The following is a 25,461-nucleotide window of genomic DNA, read 5'->3' as shown; positions in this document are numbered from 1 at the left end:
ATCGAGACCATCCTGGCTAACACGATGAAACCCCGTCTCTACTAAAAACACAAAAAATTAGCCGGGCGTGGTGGCGGGCGCCAGTAGTCCCAGCTACTCGGGAGGCCGAGGCAGGAGAATAGCGTGAACCTGAGAGGCGGAACTTGCGGTGAGCCGAGACAGCGCCACTGCACTCCAGCCTGGGCGACAGAGCGAGACTCCGTCTCAAAAAAAAAAAAAAAAAAAAAGGGCCGCGGGAGGGGCACAGGGCTTCTCCCTCGTGATGCTTCCGGGATCGCGCACCGCTGCCCACGCACTGTCCTCCGTCCTCCGTCCCCCGCCCCATCCCCAGGTCCTTCCCACTGCGAAGCTGAGAACCTTAGCTCCGGCCCCGACCGGAAGCCCCACCCCACCGCCAGGGACGCGGACTCGGGAGTGCGCACATTCGCAGCCCGGGCAGCCCTGCTGCGCACCGGTCCTCGCGTCCAGCGTCCCGCGTCCCGCGCCCCGCGCCCCGCACCGGTAACGCGCGCCAACCTCGCCGCCCTCCCGGGGTCGTCGCGGGCGAGATTTCTGAGCTCCGGACGCTCTCGCGGCTCCGCTCAGCCCTGATTCCCGCAGGCCCACGTCCGTCGCCCCGCCCGTTTCTGGAACCTTTAGTTCCGGCGCTCGGACTTGAGGAACTTGGGAGGGTGGTGCGGGGGTCTCCGATGCTTTGCGTTTTCTGCGGGATTTGAGCAGTCCTTGGAGAACCCCGAAACTGAAGTCCGTGGTGTTTTCAGGGGCTGGGAGTGGAACCTCAGGCGCCTGCGAGTCCCTTGAGGATTTAGGCCGCCCTCCTTGGCGGGATGACTGGCACCGGTAGCCTCAGAGAGCCCGGGGTCTGCCTCCACCCCTAGGGGTGCCGTCGGCTCCTGGGGTCCGAGTCTCCGCCCTGTCCCACCCCTTCTCACAAAACCCCTCCACCTCCCTGAGGAGCGCCTGTCTACCCACCTTCTTGTTCCCAGCCTTCGGGCTACTCCTATTTTCCGTATTTATTTATCCTGGTTATTGGTCAGAGTTTTTCTACCTTCTCTACTCTGGAATAGGGTCCAGAGGAGTCGCAAGGGAAAATTATTAGAATATAAAATCCCAGGGGACACGTAGTCCGGGTCTCCATCCCATGCTTGGAGCCCTCATAGAGCAGCCCAACAACAGCACTTGGTTTTCTTCCTCAACTTCACCACCTCCTGTGGTTGCTATTTCCGCCTCTGGCTTACATTGAACCCAGCCATGTGTAGTTCTCTTTAGCTTTGCTGAATTGGCCTGGGAATGCTGCCCCTGGAAGGCATTGGACAGAACAGGGACAGTCCTGTTGCGTGAGGGGCATGGGTATGTGCTAATCAGGCCAGCTCCTTCCATGACCTGCTCAGAGCCCCGTGCCAGCCCCTCTGTCCTCTGTTCCTGGACAGTTGTTCCATATCCTCCTTCCCAGTGCCCCAGGTGTGATATTCCTTCCACCCAGGGAAGGGCATTTGAAAAATATTTTCTTTTGCTGTACCTTACTGCCTTGCTCGCTCCTGCCCTCACTCCTGCGATGGTTTCTTTGGCAGCTCAGGCGTAGCGTTTAAGTCTGGTCCTATGAAGGCCTTCTTTCAGTTACTCCACGGTCTTGGGCAGTTTGCGTTGGCTCTAACTCTTACTACAGAATTGCAGAAATTCCTCTCTTTATTGAGGCACCGCTAGCACCTGCCCCCCGACCCTGGTTCTGTTTTGTGAAATACTGCCTGCTTTGCTTATCCACTGCAGTTAACTTTTGGAGTTACCCATATTTCATCTCTTTGACATGGACTCCCATACGGAGTGACCTTGTATCCTAGGTTGCCAGAGAGAGAGTTCTGGCTTATACCATTGTCCCAGCATAATCACTTTCAAAAGATTCATGGTTTGTATGATCAAGTTTGTCTCTGTCTCTAAGTTAGATACACTTAATATTTGTAGTTAAGAGAGTGGCACGTGGCAGCCCACGTGAGACTTGCACTGGGGCCCACAGATGTCAGAGCCACAGACTAGGAAATGAGAATTCCTCCAGGTCAGTGCTCATATGCCTCATGTAGGTAGAGAGCTTTGGGTGGCTTTGCCCTTAGAGGGCAGGGGATCCCCTCCCACCCTGGCACAGAAAGTCCAAGCTAATACTGAGAGCTATGTCTAGTCAAATTCGTCCCCATAGTTACTGTGGGGCGTCGAAGCCAGGGCCCCTAAATTCACTGTCATGATCCAGAGGAAGGTGTTCAGAATTCAAGCCCAGCTCCTTGACATGGCATCTGGCTCCTGGGAAAGTAACTGATGTGGAAGTGTGACCAGAGTTAGGCCTAAGGGGTCCTGGGCTTCCCCAGGAACCAGAGAACTCAGTCCATGCAGGGCCAGTTAGTTTTAAAGACTGCATATCAGCACTTATAACTGTCCTAGGATTAGGCTAAGAGGTAGAACACTGGTTATCCACTAGGATGACCAACCATCTTAGTTTGCCTGGGATTGAGGGGTTTCCTAGGACATGGGACTTGCAGTTTTAAGACCAGAAAACTCCTGGGCAAACTGGGATGAGTTGGTCACCCTCTTCTCAACCCTGGCTGCACGTTAGACTCTCTTGAGGAGCCTCTCATTTAGAGTCTAATTTAATTGATTCAGGTAGTTGTATTTTTTTTAACGCTCTGAGGTTGATTCCAACAAGCTACCATAGTTGAGAACTACTAGGCTGTAGACAGTGTTTCCAATAACCATTGAAGATGTTTGGTTTTTGAGCAGAAGTGGACCGAGACATCCCTGAAAGGGGTGTATGACTCTGTGTGTTGGTCTTTCGCCTTAGCAAGAGGGATATCAAGCTGGCAGTTGCCTACTATTGCTATTATCTGTCCCCACCGCCAGGCCTTCTTTCTCACTGGTGAGGACCAAGCTTTCTCTTTTCCCGGCATGCTCCGATACCCTCTCCCTGAAGACAGGAGGTCAGTGGAATTGCCTCATTTTGATTGGTGGAATCATGATTTACACAGTTGCAGATGAAGCTGGCATGAGACTTGATACAGGACTGCCATCTCTAGGTCTGGGACATGTGCCCCGGAGACTGGTGGTCTAGAGGCTAACTGTGAGACTGTGTGTGCTTTGGCTTTGCCCCATGGGGTGTGGGAGCTTGGAGACCAGGTGCTTCTGGGACTGTCCTCTCTGCAGGCCTCCAGGATCATGTGGTATGTCAGCACCAGGGGCATAGCCCCACGGGTCAACTTTGAGGGGGCCCTCTTCTCTGGCTATGCACCCGACGGGGGCCTCTTTATGCCCGAAGAGCTCCCACAGTTGGACAGAGAGACCCTGTGCCAGTGGGGCACACTCTCCTATCCTGGCCTGGTGAAGGAGCTGTGTGCCCTCTTCATTGGCTCTGAGCTCCTTCCAAAAGATGAATTAAATGGTGAGTGTTCCCACCTCTACTTTCACTCTTCCAGCCCCTGCCAGCTCGGTCTACAGAATTGTAAATCCATCACCAAACCACTAGGAAGTCTCTAGTCACATTTCTTCTCAAACTTTGTTTTATTTCTTTTCCTGACTCTAGAATCCCAGAATTGAAAATATTCTGAAAGATTTCGTCCTTTCTCCAGGGAGATGAATGTTGAAATTTTCTTCAGAGAATTCTTTCTTTCTTTCTCTTTCTTTCTTTTTCTTTAAAAAAAAAAAAAAAAACATACAAAAACCTCTTCAACACTAGGGATTTTAGAATCATCTTGAGTGACTTGAATGTTGGGGTGTTTCCTTCCTTCACATAAAGCACCCAGACCCCCAAATTGCTATTTTATTTTTTGAATGTTAATTCCAGAAGGGACTTCAAGACTGTCCTGGACCAGCTTGTCTTAAGCTCTACTGTGCCTATGGATTCCCTGGGGGATCTTGTTAAAAACCAAATTCTGATTCAGTAGGTCTAGGGTAGGAGTGAGAATTCTGCATTTCTGTCAGATGTCCAGATAATACTAGACTACTGGTCCATGAGCCACACTTTAAACAGCAAGAACAAAATCCATAATGTAATGGTGGTGGTTTGCGGTTGGGGAAGAGAAAGGACCACTTAAAATGCAGTCTGATGACCAGCAGTGATGGCATTGCTTGGGCACTTGTTGGAAATCCAAGATTGCCTCAGACTGATTGAACCAGCCTGCATTTTAACAAGATCGCAGGTGCTTGGTTTGCCAGTGACAGTTTGAGAAGCTGTGCTCTAGGACTGCTCCAGTCCTGCCTTAGGGAGGGCTGTATATCAACCATCCAAAGGCTCTGGCGTCACAGGTGTGAGATTTAGTAATGTAAGAAACAAACAAAAAGCTTCCTATCTTTAGGAAGGAACATTAGATGGGATGCGACATTGATGTGTTGTGTAGCTATTTAATTGACCCCTGATTGGAATACATGCTCACGAGACAGTCAAACAATGAAGAAGTATAAAAAATGAAAAATAAAGTCTTCTAGTACCAATTCTGGTCTCTGAGGAAATCACTATAAGGAATCTATGAACAATTTGGTGCATGTTTTCCCAGACTTTTTTTCTAGGTTTTTACAATTGTATTCAAAAGTGGTATCATTTAAGATGAAGATTTTTGGCCTTTTAGTAGCAGGAGTTGGAAACTTTATATTCAGAGACTGAGAGGGAACTTGAGAAAGAGACCAGGCCCCTCATTGGCTATCCACCCCACTACCCTCACAGATCTGATCGACCGAGCCTTCAGCAGATTCCGTCACAGAGAAGTGGTCCATCTGTCCAGGTTGAGGAATGGGCTGAACGTGTTGGAGCTGTGGCATGGCGTCACATATGCATTTAAGGACCTGTCCCTGTCCTGCACAGCACAGTTCCTGCAGTACTTCCTGGAGAAGAGGGAGAAGCACGTCACTGTGGTTGTAGGTGTGTTTTTGGGGCATGAACGCGGAATACCTGAGTGCTGTGACTGTAGGGTGTCCACCTATAGGATGCTGTTCATAGAGCCACTCAGGAACTGTGGTACTGGTTCTTCCAGAGCAAGGTTCCTAACATTTTCTGGTGCCATAGACCCCTTTGCCAGGCTGATGGAGGCTATGGAACTGTCTCAGAGTAATGTTTGAAGTGCACAAAATGCTTAAGATGATGTGGTTCACAAGTTCATTTATGTCCTGAATTTTATCCGTGGATCCATGGACCCTAGGTGGAGTGCTAGGTTCATATCCTCCAAGTATTTGAAGTAGATGTTGCTATATTTGACAACAGTGCTTTGGGGACCATTTCTTTCCTCGTTCATTCCCTTTGTTCTAAAGGGGGAGAGTTCTCCTTTCTTCCCATCCAGGAACATCTGGGGACACAGGAAGTGCTGCCATTGAGAGTGTTCAAGGGGCAAAGAACATGGACATTATCGTTCTGCTGCCCAAAGGTCACTGCACAAAGATTCAGGAGCTCCAGATGACAACGGTGCTGAAGCAGAACGTACATGTGTTTGGAGGTGTGTGCTGAGGCAGAGGCTCTAGGGACAGTGCAGCCCTGCCTTAATTGGGTTTGCTTTGGGAGATGGGCTGGAACAAAATTGCACAGTTGGGTAGCTGACTGTCCTCCTTTCATCATCATATTCGAGGTTGGTGTATATGCCTTGGCTCAGCTCTGGGCAGGGTTCTGGCTACACAGTAAACTATTGGAGGTGACAGGTACCCTAAGCACCAAAATTGCTAGTTACAGATCTAGGACTGTTTTTTCCTAGAATCGAAGCAGAGAATAGCGTTCTGTGCCTCTGTCCTGCCTCCTACTCCCTTGTCTTTTTTGTACACAGACCTAAGGGTGTGACTGAAAGCTCCATTCCTGACTTGTGGATTGGAGAACAGTGCCCAGTTGTCAAGTAATGGCGGAAATGTGGAATCTGATGAATGCAAGAAATCATTAAATGCTGGACCTGAAGGGGGTGTTTCTGTTGTGTACATGTTCAAGAAAATCAGAAACTAAGACAGCAGACTTCACAGAAATCAGTTTTGTTTATAAACGACACTATTCAGATCCTTTCTTTCCTTTCTAGAGCTTTCTGGTTTGGTTTTAAGGAGGATGTGTGTTAGTTCAGGATATAACAGCAAATATGTATTTTTCTGTAGACTGGTAAGCTTAGGGAGTAGGGATGGACCACTTAGATTATTGTATGTGGACAGTTGGTTTATAAAGTCATTAATTTCCATGTACATTGTATACTTGGTTCTTCTTAAGCACAGAATAATCAGCAAGTGCTAGGTATTTATTGTTATTTGAGATGCTTTTGGCTAGAAGTAGCAAAAAATTCAACTCAGACCAGCTTAAACAAGAATATTTTCCAGCTTCCGTAACTGGAAGGCCAGGGGTGGAGTGGGCTCCCAGTTGTTTGATTCAGTGACTCACAATGCTCTCAGGAACCCAGGTCCTTCCCATTCTCTGCTCTGCCCTCCTCAGTCCTAAGGCTCCTTCCTTTTGTGGTCATATGGTGATTCGTTGAGGTAACCAGGTCTCTCCCTTCCTGTTGCTCTTTTTTTTAAAGCAGTGAATCTTTTTTTAGAACCCAGCTAACATGTCCTTGTGGTTCACTGATTGGAATTTATTCACATGCTCATTGTGGAGCCAACCCTGACCCCATGAGAGTACCAGGCACTGATTGGCTTGGTCCTGGCAAAGGAATGGAATCACCATGACTGGCCCCGGCCATTCTGGGTACACACGTGGATCTAGAGTCAGTCTCCCAGCTCCATTGCTGCTACACAGTGTTGAAGGGCAGAATGGTTAGCACCCTTAATGCCTTCTCTGGCACGTTTCCCAGTAAATTTCACCCCTCTCCCTTCCAAGTGTAGATCCAATGGAGACATACTCGGGTATCAGATAAGAAATCAATATTGGCTTGATTGCTCATTGAGCTAGACTGGAAGATATAACTTGTATTAGTGGACACTTCACCATAAATTTATCCAGTAATTCACTCATAAATTACACTGATGTACACACCCAGCTTCAGGGAGGGGAAGTTCTGTCCATGGAAGCTTACCTGCCAAGTAGGAGCAGAGAGCAGAACACCTACTCTGTGATCTAAATGAGGGCAGAGGGAAGACCACAGGGGAACGGTGACTGTTTCCACCCTGGCCCCTGATAGAGGACTGTGGAGGAAAGGCTACGTCTCTCACCGTTTTCCAATCAGGCACACAGTTTCTCCTCTGCAGAAGAGTGGGGGAAGTGGGCATGGATTACAAAGAGAAATTCTCCCAGGATCCCAGAAGGTTGACATTTGCTATCTTATTTTAGATAATGGTAGAAACATTGGAACTGGTTCTGGCTACCCTTTCTGTTCTAAGCTAGGGCAGATATTTAGGAACACAAGAATCTGAGGCATGATTTCTGTCCTTGAGGAGCTTAATACTGAGTCTAGAAAGTGAGGCCAAGCTACGTGAAAGTAAAGAAACCTAGGCTGCGCGAAGGTCCCAGGAGGGTGGGCTCAGCCTGGGAGGGCCCTGTCGCAGGTGAGTGCTGACCTCTTGCGGGGTTCTACATGCTCCTGACAGCTGCCCTCTTCTCTCCCCCCGGCAGTGGAGGGAAACAGCGATGAGCTCGATGAGCCGATCAAGACTGTGTTTGCCGATGTGGCTTTTGTCAAGAAGCACAATCTGATGAGCCTGAATTCGATCAACTGGTCCCGGGTCCTGGTGCAGATGGCCCATCACTTCTTTGCTTACTTCCAGTGTACGCCATCCTTGGACACACATCCCCTACCCCTGGTGGAGGTGGTTGTGCCAACAGGGGCTGCCGGTAACCTTGCAGGTAAGGAATCCCCGGGGCACAAATGGGCTTTCCAGAAAAATGCCTGTGGCCCCAGTCCTTCTAGCTGCCCTTTGGCTGCAACTGTGAGGGGAAGGAAGGTGGAGTCCCAATTCTGAAGGTGATGGGAAACCCCACAGAAGAAGCTCCCAGAAGATTTCCCCCCTCATTGCCTGGGGCAGCATCCTGGGATCCTGCTGCCGGCAGCAGAGGGTGATGGCTTAACCCCACATGCTCCCACAGCCTGACCTGATGTGCTCGCTGGCTCAGCAGAGTGTGGAGAGGCAAGGTCAAGGGTCAGCCGCTATGGCCGGCTGGCAGTGCCCTCAATCAGAAATGTGGACTTTGCTCCCAACCCTGGCCAGCTACCCAATGTGAGGGCAAGCGGCTTGACTGGCACATTTGTTCCCATACCTGGACACACCACTCTGACCCCGTGTGAGGTGGAAAGAGTTCTGGACTTGGGGTTCTGGCCCCATTTCTGTCCTTTACTAACTGAGAGGCTGTGGAGCAGTCCTTTAGACTCAACCTTTGAGCTATAAAATGAGATTGTATCACTCATCCTATCTCCCAGGACTGCCTCGATGAGCGAATCAGATTCCTGTGTGCATGCAAACTTTGTAAGGGCAAAGTGCTGTACAGCTGTGTAGCATTAAAATCATTTTCTCTAATAATCATTAATATTTATCAAGCACTTAGTATGCAACTGGCACAGTTCTAAATGCTTTTCACATATGAACTCATTTATCCACCTGTGGAGAGGACACTTTCCATTTTATAATGAGGGAACAAAGGCACAGAGAAAGGAGTCATGCCCTGGTTACAGAGCTGGGCCAGAAGCGTGACCCAGGTAGTCTGGCTGCAGAGCTGGTGAGGCTAGGGGAATTACTGTTCCTGATAGTTCCGGCAATGGCATTGGTTCTGATGGGCACCAAGGATGGTCTAGCTGAGAGCACGGAAGCATCTTAGTGGTTAGGAAGCTTCCTGACTTCTGCCACTAACAGAAGGGTGGAGAGAACAGCGGGCTGGCAGGCAAGGAGGGATGGGCTTCTTTGCCACTCATGGGATAAAGCCCACCGTGCTCCCCATTCCCATCGCCCTCCAATTAGTGATGCACTGAGTCGTGTGGCCAGCTGCCCTCTGCAGCCCAGAGCCTACCACAGTGCTCGATACAAAATAAGCACGTGACCAACATTTGCTGAGGGTGTTCCTATCCATCTTTGCTCTGTCAGGAACCAACTCTTTGGCTTTAAGACCCTGGACCTTCCTGAGCCTCCATTTCTCCCCTGTCAGGCAAGGATATCATGATGTTCTCATGAGGATCAGGTGAAATAAGAAAGAGAAAGTTGAGATTAGTAGTTCGAGACCAGCCTGGCCAACATGGTGAAACCCTGTCTCTACTAAAAATACAAAAATTAGCCAGGTGTGGTGGCGCATGCCTGTAATCCCAGTTACTCGGGAGGCAGAGGCAGGAGAATCGTTTGAACCTGGGAGGTGGAGGTTGTGGTGAGCTGAGATTGTGCCATTGCACTCCAGCCTGGGTAACAGAGAGAGACTCAGTCTCAAAAAAAAAAAAAAAAAGTGTTTTGCCAGGTTAACAGTGATGTTGGGTGGTGTGGTTGTCCCTAACTCCCCTTAGCTACTCACCAGAGATAAACTGCTCATGAAAGCACCATATGTAAAACCTTCCTAAACGATGTCACGTGTCCGGGCTCTACACCTCTTAGGGAGAGGAATTCCTTGCTTGTTCCATGCAAACAAGAACTGCTGTTGGGGTGGACTGAGGTTACTGCTCTGGCCTCCCCTGGTGCCTGTGCAGGGAGAGTAGTCTGAAACTGCTGGCTCTAGGAGGCTGAGTCGAGGGAGGGCATGTGCTCTGGACTTAGGCATATTTTGAATCCTGACTCTGACACTTAACAGGCTTTGGACAGGTCATTTTGACCTCTTGGAACATTCATTTCCTCTTCCAAAAATTGGTGTTTTACAGTAGTCAGCCATCTATTAAATACTTTGGCACCTGGCAGGGGGTTGACACATAAAACAGCCTCAGGGCATGGTGATGCGCTCCTAGTCATTCTCACGCTCTCTCTCTCCCCTCTCTCCCCTCTCTCTCCTCTCTCTCCATTCTCTCCTCTCTCTCTCCTCTCTCTCCTCTCTCTCCCCTCTCTCTCCTCTCTCTCTCGCTGTTTGTGTGTGTGTGTGTCTGTAACAGGTTTATTGCTAAATGATTCACATACCATTCACACATTTTAAGTGTATGATTCAGTGGTTTTTAGTATAATATATTCACAGACTTGTGCAACTATCACCATAACCAGTTTTGGAATGTTTACATCACTCTAAAAAGAAACCCTGTACCCATTAGCAGTCACTCCTCACTTTTCCTTAGACCTCCTTCGCCAGCCCTTGGTAACCACGAATCTATTTTGTCTCTATATATAGATTTTCCTATTCTAGACATTTTCTATAAAAGGAATCATACAGGATGTGGTCTTTTGTGCCTGACTTCTTTCCCGTAGCGTAATGTTTTCAAGGTTCATCCATGTTGTATCATATATCAGTACTTTTTCGATTGTATGGATATACCATACAGTGGTATATTTTGTTTATCAGTTTATCAGCTGATAGACATTTGGATTGTTTAACACAGCTATTATGAATAATGCTGCAGTGAACATTTGTGTACAAGTTTTCATGTGAACATATATTTTTACTTCTTTTGGGTACATAACTAGGAGTGGCATTTCTGGGTTATATGATAACTCTGTTTAATATTTTAAGGAACTGACGGACTTCAGTTTTCCAAAGTGGCTGCACCATTTTGTCACCACCAGCAATGTGGGAATTTTCCAATTTCTCCACATCCTCACCAACACTTTTTATTATCTGTCTTTTTGATTCCAGCCATCCTAGAGGGTTTGAAGTAATATCTCATGGTTTTTGTTTCTATTTCCTTCATGACTAACGATGTTGAACATCTTTTCATGTGCTCATTGGCCATCTGTACGTCTTCTTCGAAGGAATGCCTGTTCTTTTGCCCATTTTTAATTGGGTTATTTGTATTTTTATTATTGAGTTGCAACAGTTCTTTATATATTCTGGATACAAATCCCTTATCAGATATATGAATTGCATTTTTCCCCATTCTGCGAGTTGCCTTTTCATTTTCTTGATAGTGTCCTTTTTAAAGCACAAAAGCTTCAAAAAGCATAAAAGTTTCTTAATTTTGATGAAGCCCAATTTACTTTTTTCTTTTTGCTTTTGTTTCTGAAAAGCCATTGTTCTCCTCCTCTCTTGTCTTAAGCTGGGTACATTGCTCAGAAGATAGGCCTGCCCATCCGTCTGGTCGTGGCAGTGAACCGCAATGACATCATCCACAGGACTGTCCAGCAGGGAGACTTCTCTCTCTCTGAGGCTGTTAAATCAACCTTGGCATCAGCTATGGATATTCAGGTAGGCCTGGGGGAGGTGTGCAGATCTGGCCCAGGTGTTGGTTGGGTGGGGCTCGATGGGGCTGAGATCAGTGTGGACCTGAAACTGACTTTCTTCCCAGGTGCCCTACAACATGGAGAGGGTGTTCTGGCTGCTCTCTGGCTCTGACAGCCAGGTGACAAGAGCCCTCATGGAGCAGTTTGAAAGGACCCAAAGTGTGAATCTGCCCAAGGAACTGCACAGCAAGGTCAGTCACTACCCACACACCACAGAGAAAGGAAAGGGTACAGCCACATAGCAGACTTGGGGTTTGGAAGTCTGGTCAAGGGAAGAGGACACCTGTTTCTTGAGTACCTGCTATGAGCCCATCACTTTTACGGCCACTTTACATGGAATAATTTATTGAATGAGGAGAGGTAATAGAGAACATGGTTTAGAGTCAAATGAGCTCAATCCCAAGTGAGCTCTGAGACATTGGGCTAGTTTCCTAAACTCTGTGCCTTGGTTCCTTCATTTATAAAATGGGGATAGTAAGAATGCCTACCTCATAGAGTTGTTGTGAGATTTAAGTCAAATAATATATGTGAAGCACTTTGCATATTTCCTGGTAATATATGGCTTGATACATTAACTTACTTTTACTTATTATTATTGTTAATTTCCAATAATACTGGCAACTGGAAGCCATTTTGCCCATCCAATATGAACCGAGACCATTGTTTCCGTTGAGCTCTTCCTTTCTTCCTTTTCCTTCCTCTCTCTTTCCTCCCTCCCTCTCCTCCTTCCCTCTCTCCTTCCTCCTTTCCATCTTTCTTTTTTCTTTCCCTCCCTCCTTCCCTTTCTCTCTCTTATTTTTCTTGGAAAAGGAGAAATTTTATTCCCTTGGAATGATAGGAATCTAATTGGGAAGAATTGTTTTTATTTTAGTGCAACCTGGTGATGGTACTTATTCTGTGTTTAAAAAAAAAAAAGGATTTCTGAAGCTGCCTTTAATTTCCTCTACCACATTCCCACTGAGTGGCCATCCAGACTGTGCATACCTCCAGTGACCAGACCCTCAGTACCTCATACCAGCTCTCACCATTACAAAAGTCTTTACGTTGAGCTAGAATCTTCTCCTTCTAGCTTACACAGTCTGATTCTACATCCGAGTGTTTCCAGTATTTAGAGAATCCTCATTTACCAAGTCAGTCTTCCCACTTCCTTTAGTGGTCCCTTGCATGACATAATTTTGCAAGGTCAATATCCACCTTAAAGTGTTGTTTTCAAAGTTGGATGCAGTTCTCTAGGCTGAGCCATACCAATGCAGACTGGAGTGGAATTCTGGCCTTCTGGAATCTGTGCTTCTTTTGATGCACCCAAAGATCAATTTATTTGGTTAATGGTTTGTTTTGACATTCACATTCTTTCTCCTCATATAAATGAGGTGCTCCATGAAGACAGACACCATACCCCACACTCCTTCATTCTCTCTCTGGCTATACACATAGGAGACACTTCACTTGCTGGAATGGCATTCATCCATTCATGTTATATATCTACTGTGAGCGAGGAACTGTGCTAGGTGCTAGAAGCACAAAGACAAGTAAAATACATTCATTGTCTGCTGGGAACCCTAATTCACAGCAGGTAGCTATATGAAAATCTATGATACCAGCCGGGTGAGGTGGCTCACGCCTCTAATCCCAGAACTTTGGGAGGCTGAGGCAGGCAGATCATTTGAGGTCAGGAGTTTGAGACCAGCCTGGCCAACATGGTGAAACCCCATCTCTACTAAAAAAAAAAAAATTAGCTGGGCATGGTGGCATATGCCTGTAAATCCTAGCTACTTGGGAGGCTGAGGCAGGAGAATTGCTTGAACCTGGGAGGTGGAGGTTCCAGTGAGCCAAGATAGTGTCACGGTATTCCAGCCTGGGTGACAGAGAGAGACTCTGTCTCAAAAAAAGAAAAGAAAAAAAGGAAATCTGTGATACTGTATGATCCCTACTGCAGTCAAGTATATGCAGGGTGTTTGGTGTATTGTAAGCATGCAATACATTTTCAGAAGATGATCAAGTAAACCAAACACACCGAGGGAGCACAGACAAGGGAGTCTTCCTCTGTCTGAAGGAAGTGGGGAGGGCTTCCTGGGGGAGGTGCTCCGTGAGCTGAATAGGAACTGACAGGAAGGAGGCGTGCCAACAACCAAGCACCAGACGTGTGGCTGCCCTGAGCCTTCTGGCTGTGGCAAGTTGTTGAACAAATCTATATTTGCTGATTAGGAGCCAAATCCCAACTAAATGGATTGACATAAAACTCAAACGTATCTTTCCTCCAAGTTGAGTGAGTCAGCTCAAAACTAGGAGGCCAGATTTTTACTGTGAGCCACATCTGAGCCATTCGGTCTGAATGTCCCACAGGATCCTTGGGGTTTGTGTGGATCTTTGGTGGAGAGTGGGGTTTTGTCATCTTTCCCTACCTCCCCCCCAGCACCTCATCTTTCTGACCTGGGACCCTTCAGCTTTCAGAGGCAGTGACATCCGTGTCAGTGTCGGATGAAGCCATCACCCAGACCATGGGCCGCTGCTGGGATGAGAACCAGTACTTGCTGTGCCCCCACTCAGCGGTGGCCGTGAACTACCATTACCAGCAGATAGACAGGCAGCAGCCCAGGTACAGGCAATGGGGACCTGGGCCACTGAGGGACCATTTGAATTTCAGGGGCCCTCTTCTTCTCCAAGCAGTGGGAGAGACAGGACTACGAAAAGATGGCTGTAATGGAGTGTGATGGGTGCTGTGTGGAACTGTGCCTTGGAAACTGTGGGCCCAGAAGAGGGAGCATGACAGATATCCCAGGGACAGCCATGGTCAGAGGTGGTGGCTGAGGTGGCCTCCAACCAGGAGGAGCAGTTTGCCAGGTAGCATCATTGTAGCAATAAGTTCAAGGTGCCAATTGTCTGTCTGTGTCTCTGTCCTCCATACCCCCCCATCCCTAAACTTCCCCTGTTTCTTCTTCCTCCTCCACCTTCTCCTTTCCCATCTCTCTATTCTCTCATTGTCCTCCGGCTGCCACCTGCCCCCATCCCCACAGCACTCCCCGGTGCTGCCTCGCCCCTGCCTCTGCAGCCAAGTTCCCGGAAGCTGTCCTGGCTGCTGGCCTGACCCCTGAGACTCCCGCGGAGATCGTAGCCCTGGAGCACAAGGAGACACGCTGTACCCTGATGCGGAGAGGTGACAACTGGATGCTGATGCTTCGGGACACCATTGAGGACCTTAGCCAGCGGTGGAGGAGTCATGCCCTCAACACCTCCCAGTAGCCTGGCTGGAGGTGGCTTTCTTTAGGCTTCAGATCCCAGGAAGATGCACCTTCTGAGCTGCCTTGTGCACCCTCCCCATTAAGCGTAGGTTAGGAGGTTTCCGGGAGGCTGCTCAGCTGGATCTGGAGCCAGCTGGCTTTGCTCCGTTCCCTGGCTAGTCTGTGCCTGGTCACCAGGGAGGCTGAGTGAGGGGCTGTGAACAGTTGCCAGAAGCACCCCCTCCCTCCCTGGCCCGTGCAGCAGTGTCTGAGCTGTAGTGAAAGTTTCAGGGCCTGCAAAAGAAGAGGCTTGGGCACAGGACTGACCATGGCTCCAGGGGTTTAGGACCCCAGACCTGTGAAGGTGGGAGCAGCTCACCACCTTCACGCAGGCTTTATATGTTCTCTGAGCCTTAGTTGATTTGGCCCCCAAACCAAATCCAAAGGTTCTGGCCCGCCTTGTCAGAGGCTTCCACCCTGCTCACATGTTGGGAATCCCTGGAATAAAATGCTTGTTCAGCGTGATGGAGACGGCACGTCTCTGGGTAGGTCCCTTCCTAGAAGAGCTGCAGGACTGTGGGCAGCCCTGGGGGCCGCTGAGTGGTGGGCTGAGGTGTGTGCGGCATCCCCCTGCTGCCCTGCATTGGCCCAGGCTTGAGGGGCCAGCAGAGCAGGCATGGGCCAGTGGCCCTGGTGGTGCTGGCATCCATAGAGGTTGAGGTGGGGCTCACCAGATGGAGACCCTGTGGGAAAGCATTGGCATCAATGTGCAAACCGAGTCAAGGCGCCCTGTTGCTCATACATCACTTGGGATTGAGCCCATTTGGCTCAGGTTCCAATCCATTTCATCAGGTTCTAGTCTTGTGTGGGTTGAGGAGAGTTTTAGACAAACACATGAACGGCAACAGAAGCCCCATGCCTTGGACGCTGGGAGCCCCTAGGAGGGGAGGGGAGGCAGGCATTGGATGGAGGGATTTTTTGCCACTAGAGGACGTTGATGCCGCCACCCTGGGGGCTGCTGTGAAATGACCTAATGGGTATTTGTCCTCCAGAGCCCCCTTCCCCTGCCTGCCTGAGGTCTGAAGGCGCTGCTCACCCAGGTGCGATCTCTGCCTGGCATTCCCCATCAGAACATCCCAGCCCCGCATCTCCGTGGGACTAAAGGGAAAGGCCTCTGGCGCCCTCTGCTGAAACACTGGACATTGAAGCGCTGCAGTCAAGTACCCAGAGGGGGAGGACAGGGATGCTGGACTCCAGGAGGACAGAAGGAGTGTTGTTAAAGGAGTGTCACTGTCACTCCTTGCCAGAAGGAGTGTTCTTAAAGGAGTGACAGTGACTCCTTACCAGCCATGACACTTGGCAGTTCCTGAGACACTTTAACATCCACAGCAGCAGACACTGATGCAGCCCCTGGGGCCACTTACCCATTAGATTTGATAGGCCCAATGCTTAGGGGCCACCATTCATTAGAGGCCCATGAAAATGTCTTCGTTTCTTTTAAAACAAAAAGAAAACAGTATAATACAGCTGGGATTTTATTCATCTTTCTTCTAACACAGTTGTACAATAGAATTTTAAGTATTTTTTTTACAGAGGAAGACACCCATGAAAGCAAAAATGCCTAATACCCACAAAAGTTACTGTGCAGTCCTGATAGCACCTACTGTGTGCCAGGTGACATTTTACAAAAATTACCTCATTTAATCCTGACAGCAATGTGTGAAGCAAGTGCTACTGTTTCCCCCACAATGTTGCGGGTGAGAACACTGAGACTCCGAGAGACGAGATAACTTACCAGGGTGGCAACACGGAACAGAGAGGCTGGAACTTGAACCCAGACCTTGTGGCCTCCAGTTTGGTGTGTAGTTCTCCTCACACTGCCTCCTGTGTCAGCGGGCATGTTCTTATGGGGCTTTCTCTGCTACCTGCCTCCCTCCATCCTTCCCCAGGCCCTGGCCCTGCTCCTGGATCCTCCCGCCATCTTCCTTTCTTGGATGGATCTGGAAGCATGGCTGTGCTTCTCCAGGAGTCCTCCAGGGGCTGCTGCAGCCCTGTTTTCCGGGCTTCTTTAACTGGCACTGGGCACTGCTGTGGGCAGGCCTGTGCAGGTGGCTCCTTCTCTTTTGCTGCCATATTCTGAGGACCTCAGGGCAGGGCCAAGGTCACAGGGAAACCCCATCCCCTGAATGGTTCTGGGACCTATCCAGCTCTGAGAGGCCACCATGCCTGTGAGGGAGGCCGGAATAAGGCCACGCCAGGCACAACGCACATCAACAGGAAACCTGAACTGAGGCTACACTGGCCACAGGGAGTCTTGGGGAAATGAGAAAAAGGATGAGAACGAGATGAAGTCTGGAGAAGTGCCCACCCCTGTAACACACACACACACCACGCGAGCTGAATAGTGTCACTTCCATTATATGTTGAATCCACAGTATCTCTGAATGTAACTGTATTTGGAGATAGGGTCTTTAAAAAGGTAATTAAAATGAAGTCTTTATGCTGGGCCGTAAACCAGTGGGACCGGTGTCCATTATTTTATAAGAGGAAATTAGGACATAGACATGTGGCACAGAGGGAAGACTGCGTGAAGTCAGAGGAGGAAGGCGGCCATCTGCAGGCCAAGGAGAGGGGCCCCAGAATTAATGCAACGCTGAGGGCACCTCGATCTGAGACCTCCATCCTCTAGAACTGGGAGGAAATAAATTTCTGTTGTTTAAGTCTCACCCAGTCCTGAGCAGACTAATACACACACACACACACACGCCCACCACTTAATGGAAAAAGCCAGGATCTTAGTACCAGATGAAGTGAGAATCAGGGTGGAGTCTTTTCTGAGTCACCCACTTACTGGTAGTGATCACAACTAAGCCATTTAATCTCTGTGAGCCGTGGTTTCCTCATCTGCATCTAACAATACGGATGATCCCTGACTTAAGACTTTGCAACTTTAGGATGGTGATGGTGCGAAAGCAATATGCATCCAGTAGACTGAGTTCGTATGCATTCAGTAGACTTCAGATTTTGATTTTTCCCCAGGCTAACGATATGCAATATGATAGTCTCTTGTAACGCAGGGCAGCAGCAGTGAGCCCAGCTCCCAGTCAGCCCTGTGATCACGAGGATAAATAGCCCATATTCCACAGTGTGCTGTATTGACAGATGACTTTGCCCAACTGTAGGCTAATGTCAGTGTTCTGGGCACATTTAGGCTAGGCCAAATGATGATGTTTCTGTAGGTTGAGGGTATTACCCATTTTCAACTTAGGATATTTTCAACTTACGAAGGGTTTATTGGTATGTAACTATTGTAAGTTGAGGAACATCTGTACTTACCTTGCTGGTTTGCTTTGAGGATTACGTGAGATGAGATAATGTATTTCCAAGTGCTGGGTAAACTCTCAAATGCCATACAAATGGTTCTTACTATTAACACAATTATAGTCTGCACTGAACAATTTAGTACTTTTAAGCTATCTTGTATTTTTTACTAATTGCTTTGTGAATTAGTCTTATCTTGCCTGTGATATTGCCTCTTCCTTAAGGATAAAGTTCTTCTGTGGCCCCCCACAGTGCTGATGCAGCTTTGGGCACAGGGTTAGAGGTTGACCTGGCCCAGCCAATATGCCCTGCAATAGGATCTGTTAGGGTCATTGGGGGCCATGTGCCACAGATTAGTCAGTAGTGGTTCTGCTAGCCAGTTAACAAACTATGTTAATTTGCAGTGATGATGAGGATAGTACAATTCCTCTCTTGAGCACCAATGATGTGCCGAGACCTTTATAAAACACTTTCCAGACATTGATTCCCTCAATCCTCATGAGGAGTCTAGGAAGAAGTAGAGATGAGGGAATGCAGCTCAGAGAGGTTAGGTAACTTGTCCAAGACCACACAGCCAGTGTGTGCTGGAGGAGGGATGTGTAGGCTGGGTATAGGATCTGTGAGCCTAACCACTTGGATAGACTACCATACCAGGAGGAGTGCTTTGGGCCCAGGGCCTCCGAGTTCCCATCAAATCAGTGTGTGGTGGTCTGAAGGCTAGATGGGGAGGTAGAGGGTAGAGGAGAGGGTCCATCATTAGGAGAAGGGCCAGATGCCCTGGGCAGGGGGCATGGAGCCAGGAGCTTTGGGAAGAACTTCCCTCTGACTTAGGGCTGCATGTGGAGCTGAGCTCCTCACTGTGAGGATGGTCGGGAGCAGGTGTCTGCTCAGGGGAGGGTGTTGTTGTAGGAAGAAAGAGTGGTTCTGGGGATTTCCAGCTGCTGGCAGGGAGGCCCAGCTGGGTGGGCCCTGCTGGAAGAGTACGGGAGATAGACGAGGCCTGGGAGCATTTGCTGAGTTTTCTCAGCTGTGTCCCCAGGAAAACGGGGTGAGCAACACAGCGAGGGCAGGGCCATCAGCCTCCTGGAAAGAGGACAGGGTCAGCTTCTGTGTTGGGAGCTTACTGCCTTTGACCAAAAGAGTCTTCCTTCTCAGATCTGCCCTTTCAGATCCCACCTATCAGTCCTCCACAGCCAGGGAGCCTCCCAGGGGCCAAGAGCTGGGCAGATGCTGAGGCCTACCATGTGCTGGGCAGTGTTGGATACCAAGGGAGAGGTAAAAATTAAGAAAAGATGTGGCTGGGGTTGATGGAATTCCATGGCCGTGCCCAGGAGCTGCCCCATGGCTTGAGCAATGTGCTCTCCTGTGCAGGCATCCAGGTGCCTCTTACCCTTCCACCCCTGCATTGACCTTGGTGTTTGGGAGGTTGGTTTTGGGGTCCGCTTCCCCACTACCCATTCCTCAAAGGCCACTGCCATAAACCCAGGCCCTAGCCCCACATCTAGCCTTCACTGCGAATGCTCAACTGGAGAAGAACCAGTAGGAGGAGCTGCAGGCCCAGAAAGATGCCTGGGTTGGGGGCTAGGGGTGTGTGGAGAAGAACGGTCTGGGTCTTGAAGGGCTGCGAGTGCCCAGGGAGCCTTCTAGAATCAGGACTATTTTCTTCTCCTCAGTGGTGTGGTCATTGCAAAGATTTATCATAAACCCACACCCTGGAGAAGGCACAGGGCCTCCTGTTGCAGGCAGAAGTGTCTTTGCGGCTGGGGAGGGGACTTCCTTCCCCTTGAATGGATGCTCAGGAGCTAAGGTAACCAAGGCCAAGAAGCCCTGTAATAGACGCAGTTGAGAATGGAGGCAGGGCTTGGACTGTTCAGGACAGGGTGAAACTGCGGGAACCTCCCCTTGGTTTGGCCACCAGGGAGGCCATGGAGGTCACCCTCTTGCCCTTTCCCTTCATCTCATCCCTGGCTTGGATCATCGTTTTCCTCCCACCATCCCTTATCCAAGGTTCCCTCCAAACAGGGACAGTGCTTGCTTGTAAAATTGGCTCAATTCAGGCCATGAGGGCTTAGGTGGGTCGAGGCGAGCTCTGTGCAATGGTCCTGCAACTAAAGGTCACTATGACCTGCCACCTGCCCAAAGGGCCAAACACACCCTCCAAATTTTCCAAGCCCAAGATAAACTCAGCAATGATTTGTGTGGCCAGAAGAGGGCAGCATATTACACCCAAGGTCCTCCCTCCAAAGAGGACTGACCACCCTTCCTGCCCCCACCTCACCCCCAGCCCCACTCCCGCACCGCACAGGCAGGCAAGTCTGAGCTTGTTCTCTGGGAATTCGAGGCCCTGAAGGTCGGGGGGTGGGGTGGCGAGGAAATGGGGCCCCAAATATATATTTTAAATTGATTGCTTTTCAAATTTCATATTGGGACTTCCCTCCTTTAAAAGAAAAAAAAAATCACAGAAACCTCCAATGTTGTCTGAAACAGTTTTCGTTTTTGTAATAAAGCTACTTAAACATGTACAAACATAAAATTAATGAACTCCTTGTACTGATGATAGCTCCCATACAAGGATAAGCCGAAATGAGCATTCAAATTAAATATGGACAAACCTACAAACAAAATTTTAAAAATTCAAAACAATCTCATTCATCTGTGCTATATCACGTGCTGCCCTCAGAACTCCAGTGCAGAGGGACTCTGGCACTTCATTCCTAGGACGTGATTTTTGTTGTTGTTTATTCCATATATTTATCTCCCGTTTTGATGGAATAACTTTGCTCTTCCGTCCTTTTCCTATTCTAACCACAGGGAAATATCCCAAGCACGGCATCCCAAGCATGTCCCATGTCACATGGTCTTCACTTGTTGCCAGCTTGTCGTATATGTGTCCCTTCCGTCTGCTTCTCCTTACTGGCCTGTGACAGTTGAGATAGTATTTTTAAGGTGGCCAGACTGATGATCCAGAAAATGTCTTTTCTCAGAAAAAAAAAAAAATCAAGATGAAATCACCCCCCACCGCCACACATACACACACAGACACACACACACACACACACATCATTGATAGAGAATTCTGAAACAGCAAGAATGCATGCCTGGAGCACCATTTGAGAAACATCATCCCCCCCAAGCCCTTGCTTCTTACAGATGAGCAAACTGAGGCTCAGAGAGGAGAGTTGCTCTAGCCAAGGTCACACAGCTAATCAGGGTGGGGCAGCTGGAGAACTCAAGGGCCTCTCACTTTGTACAGCAGTGCCTCCTTTCAGCACCCTCAGGCAGCCCAAGACAGGCTGGGCCCTGGGAAAGGAGCCCTGGGGATGCTTGTAGAGATCAGTTCTCCCAGTCTGGGGTCGAGTTTTCTGCAGGTTTCAAGCAGCCATCTTCCAAAGCTCAGAAAATGAAATTGCGTAGACACAGCCACTGCTGTAGATGCAAAGACTTTGTCTCAGATCTCCCTGGAAACCCTAAATCTCTTCTGGACTCCAGGTCTGGCAAGAAGGCCCAAACAAGGGCTCTGTGTGTGTTCTCATTTAGTGATTTTTTTTTTTTTTTGAGACAGTGTCTTGCTCTGTTGCCCAGGCTGGAGTGTAGTGGTGTAATCTCTGCTCACTGCAACCTCCACCTCCCGAGTTGAAGCGATTCTCCTGCCTCAGCTTCCCAAGTAGCTGAGATTACAGGTGCCCACCACCATGCCTGGCTAATTTTTGTGTTTTTAGTAGAGATGGGATTTCACCATGTTGGCCAGGCTGGTCTCAAACTCCTGACCTGAAGTGATCTGCCTGCCTCGTTCTCCCAAAGTGCTGGGATTACAGGCATGAGTCACTGCACCCAGCCTCATTAACTGATTTTTAAAAAGCCTGTTAGTAAGGTCTTTCAGGTATTGAGGCCATACTGGATACTATTATTAGGGCCTTGGGAAAAAAGATCCATTTTTGCTCCAACTCCAGGGGCAGGTTTTTAACATGAAGTCTATTAACCGCCAAGGGGTCCATGGACAGAATTCAGGGGGTCTGAAAACTTGAAGGGGGAAAAAAGCCTGCATTTTATTTTCCTTAGCCTGTAACGAAAGGTTAACACTTCCTTCAAATATACATGTCGACAGCAAACCAGTTAATCCTAGCAACACCTGTGTCTTTGTCAACAATAGAAGTCACAGACCTTTTCACATGACATTACAGCAGTTGTGGGAATCTTGAAATATCATTAACACTCATCATCACTACTTTGATACATTATTAGACCTGACACCATATTGTGTTATTTAAGTATCAAGAAAGAGCATATGTTTCTGTGTTCAAATATTTTAAAATATTTTCATAACTGTCTTTCAATATAATTGGTTTCCTTTCTTCTCCCATGTATTTTATTTTATGCATCTGAAAATATTCCAGACTGTCAAAGGAATTCATGACGCAACAGAAACACCCTTTGTCTTGGGGAAACACATCTGTAAAGAGTTACCTTTTTTTTTTTTTTTTCTTTGAGACAGGGTCTCGCCCTGTCACAAGGGCTAGAGTGCAGTGGTACAATCTCAGCTGACTGCAGCCTTAACCTCCTGAGCTTAAGTAATCCTCCCACCTCAGCCTTGTTAGTAGCTAGGACTGCAGGCATGTGCCACCATGCCCGGCTAATGTTCGTTATATTTTGTAGAGATGGGGTTTTGTTATGTTGCCCAGACTGGTCTCGAACTCCCAAGCTCAAGCCATCCACCCACTTTGGCCTCCCAAAGTGCTGGGATTACGGGCATGAGCCACGGTGCCTGGCCAAGAGTTACCATTTCCTGTGCATCAACTATAAATTGAGCACACCTGGGTTCTTTAGGTGTATTATCTCTAAATCTTGCAACAAAGAGGTGTACATTATTATCCCCCTTTTATACATGAGGAAACTGAGGCTCAGAGAGGTGCCTAATATCACATATGCTATAAAACATTATAAACATGTCAAATATTATCATGGAAATATGGACAAAATGAGGGTAACTAAATGACTGTTTTTGTTCACTGCTGTGTTGTCCATGCCTGGCGCTTCCTAGATGCTCAGTAGAGGTTTGTTGAATGACAGGATGAGAAGATATCTAGTAGCCTTGCCAGGCACGGGACAGGAAATCCTTCAAAGGAAAGGTAAGAGTCAGGATGAGCCCTGGGATTCTGGGAAATGCCGGGCTGGTGTAAACCAATCATGGTACCTCATCCTCTATGATAGTTTCAGAAATGGCCTATTACCTGGTTCTGACCCTTGAGATGGGGAAAACTCATTCAGGACCATAGCTGCCTCTTGACACTGGGGTGAAAGCCAGTGCAACTTGTAGCCCCTGCAGCCACCTTGTCCCCTATAAGGATAGCAGAGCAGAGATGAGGGGGCAAGGGCCTTGGTGATGCTGAGAACCTCTGAGCTGAGCAGCCCCGCAGCTTCTCACCTCTGCACTTTTTGTCAGGGAGATGACAAGGCTAGTTATATTTGAGCCCGTTTTAGTTGAGTTTTCTGTACCTTGCAGCTAAGGCATCCTAAGTGATGGAGTGCATGTGAAGAGGGAGGCAAGGGTCATCCTGAGAATGGCATCTGTGGTGTGACATGGCTGCCATTCTAATGAGCTTGTGCTTTATCCCAATAGGTGATGGCTTGGGGTGGATGGTCTAGGGGATTGAATGATTAGAGGAAGGGGCCGAGGCCAGGTGCAGTGGCCCACACCTGTAATCCCAGCACTTTGGGAGGCCGAGGCGGGGGGATCACCTGAGGTCAGGAGTTCGAGATGAGCCTGGCCAACATGGCGAAACCCTGTCTCTACTAAAAATACAAAATTAGCTGGGCATGGTGGTGGGCGCCTGTAATCCCAGCTACTTGGGAGACTGAGGAAGGAGAATCACTTGAATCTGGGAGGTGGAGGTTGCAGTGAGCCAAGATCAAGCCATTGCACTTCAGCCTGGGCCATAAGAGCGAAACTCTGTCTCAAAAAAAAAAAAAAAAAAAAAAAAAGAGGAAGAACAGAGAGGAGGAGGAGAAGGAGAAGGAGAAGAAAAGAAGAAAAGAAGAAAAGAAGAAGCCGAAATGGTGTGATTTATGATCTAGAGAGATTACTTTGTAGGCAGTGTGGAGGATGGGATACTGCAAAGTGATAAGTAATGGCTAAAAAAAGGTAAAATGGTGCAAATATGGTAAATAAGCAAATTGGCAATGCACCTTTTTCTGCTCTCAGATTGATGAAAAAGAGGAATAAAACAGGTAAGCATGTTCATATTGGAGATTTATTGTAAAACTCAACTTCCAGGGAACGCGTTTGAGTTGGTGCAGTCTCATGGATCTCACAGTGGATAGGCTGCTGAGGAGGCTGGAATGGTGGTGTTGAGACCCTGTCAGCACCAGCAGTGACATCAGCATCTTCAAAGAAAGCATGACAGTCTCCTCAGTGCCATTTTAATGCTAGGAATCTTCCCTTCTAGTCTCTACAATTTTTTGAAAATTGATAATTTTTCTACGATTTAAGTGATTACTCTCAATGAACCGTCATACCTCATTTTCTCTACTCAGAAATTTTCAAGCATATAATATGAACTATAGTCATCTTGTGGTATGATAGATCTCTTGAACTTGTTCCTCCTATCTAACTGAAACCTCATTTCTATTCTAGATAAAAGAAAGCGTGCTATGCTTTGGCATAGGTTTAGGTAGATGGTTCCAAGCAGAGACCTGTCCTGGGGACGGAGATGATGCTTGGGGTGGACAGAGGAGTAGCCTGGGAGTCAGGAGGCCTCCTCCCCGCTCCTGCCCCTGCTGCTCTCTGGTTGGGTGCCCTCCAATACCTCATCACCTCTCTGCACTGCAGGGCCCTGTCTGTGAATCAGTGGGGCTGGGCTATTCACAGCCCCATGTCCTCTGCTTTCTTTCTCAGTCCCCGTGCCCTTGGACTCTAACAACCCCTCGTTGGGCAGCATCTTTTGCTTGTGCTGGTCCTTCAGAGGGAGAGGATGGGATTCCTCAGAACAAAAAGTGCTGTTCTCCATCTCAGGTTTGGTGTCAACAGACAGTTGAACATCCAGTATTTGGCACCTAGGTAAGCACAGGGAAGCATCCTAAAGAAGGTAGGCCCTGGACAGAAGAGCTGTACACACACACACACACACACACACACACATTCACACATACACACATGATATGCACACAGAGACAGACACACACACATCAACAGACATGCACACACAGTTGCACACACGCACACACAGAGATGTACACATACACATACACTCACAGACACAGAGACACACAGACATGCACACATGAACAGACATGCACACACATCAACAGACATGCACACACAGTTGCACACACGCACACACAGAGATGTACACATACACATACACTCACAGACACAGAGACACACAGACATGCACACATGCACAGACATGCACACACAGACACGCACAGAGACACACACAGAGACACACGCACACACACATACATACACACGTACACACACGCACGCATAAGGAGTGGGACATTAGGCAATTTCCTGTGATGGTTCTGAGCACTCATTGGTACAGTGCTGGGCACCTAGTGAAAACTTCCTAGAGGGAGTGAGTCAAATATGTTACTAAAGGGTGGTAGGTTTTGGCTAAGGGAGGCCTTCAGCTGTTATAGGCTGAAGTGTGTCTCTTCCCTCTCCAAA

At 48.4% G+C, this 25,461-nt stretch overlaps 1 protein-coding gene across 4 annotated transcripts; it reads left to right on the top strand.

The window, feature by feature from the left end:
* The first annotated feature begins 299 nt into the window (after positions 1 to 299).
* THNSL2 (threonine synthase like 2) lies at positions 300 to 16,988 on the top strand. Of its 4 annotated transcripts, none has more exons than XM_031008065.3 (9): positions 300 to 501; positions 3,184 to 3,418; positions 4,697 to 4,891; positions 5,307 to 5,459; positions 7,541 to 7,771; positions 11,073 to 11,221; positions 11,322 to 11,447; positions 13,701 to 13,852; positions 14,271 to 16,988. In XM_031008065.3, the coding sequence occupies exons 2-9, from the start codon at positions 3,196 to 3,198 to the stop codon at positions 14,494 to 14,496; spliced, it is 1,455 nt and encodes a 484-aa protein (XP_030863925.3). In that variant the 5' UTR covers positions 300 to 501; positions 3,184 to 3,195; the 3' UTR covers positions 14,497 to 16,988. The 4 variants fall into 4 exon arrangements, with proteins under 4 accessions (XP_030863925.3, XP_055234203.2, XP_030863926.3 ...); XM_055378228.2 differs by having other exon boundaries at positions 335 to 501; positions 14,306 to 16,988; XM_031008066.3 differs by lacking the exon at positions 13,701 to 13,852 and having other exon boundaries at positions 335 to 501.
* The last annotated feature ends 8,473 nt before the right edge of the window (positions 16,989 to 25,461 follow it).

Source organism: Gorilla gorilla, chromosome 12, assembly GCF_029281585.2.
Source record: "Gorilla gorilla gorilla isolate KB3781 chromosome 12, NHGRI_mGorGor1-v2.1_pri, whole genome shotgun sequence".
NCBI classification, from domain to species: domain Eukaryota; kingdom Metazoa; phylum Chordata; class Mammalia; order Primates; family Hominidae; genus Gorilla; species Gorilla gorilla.
The sequence above is the reverse complement of the archived record's forward strand: the minus strand, read 5'-3'. Positions and strand labels throughout refer to the sequence as shown.

What these genes read in the sequence shown, in the direction of transcription:
- THNSL2 (XM_031008065.3), top strand. Translation starts at nt 3,196, where the DNA reads ATGTGGTATGTCAGCACCAGGGGCATAGCCCCACGGGTCAACTTTGAG. An exon ending in GAACGTACATGTGTTTGGAG is followed by an intron (nt 5,460 to 7,540) that starts GTGTGTGCTGAG and finishes TCCCCCCGGCAG; the next exon opens with TGGAGGGAAACAGCGATGAG. An exon ending in CCAAGGAACTGCACAGCAAG is followed by an intron (nt 11,448 to 13,700) that starts GTCAGTCACTAC and finishes GGGACCCTTCAG; the next exon opens with CTTTCAGAGGCAGTGACATC.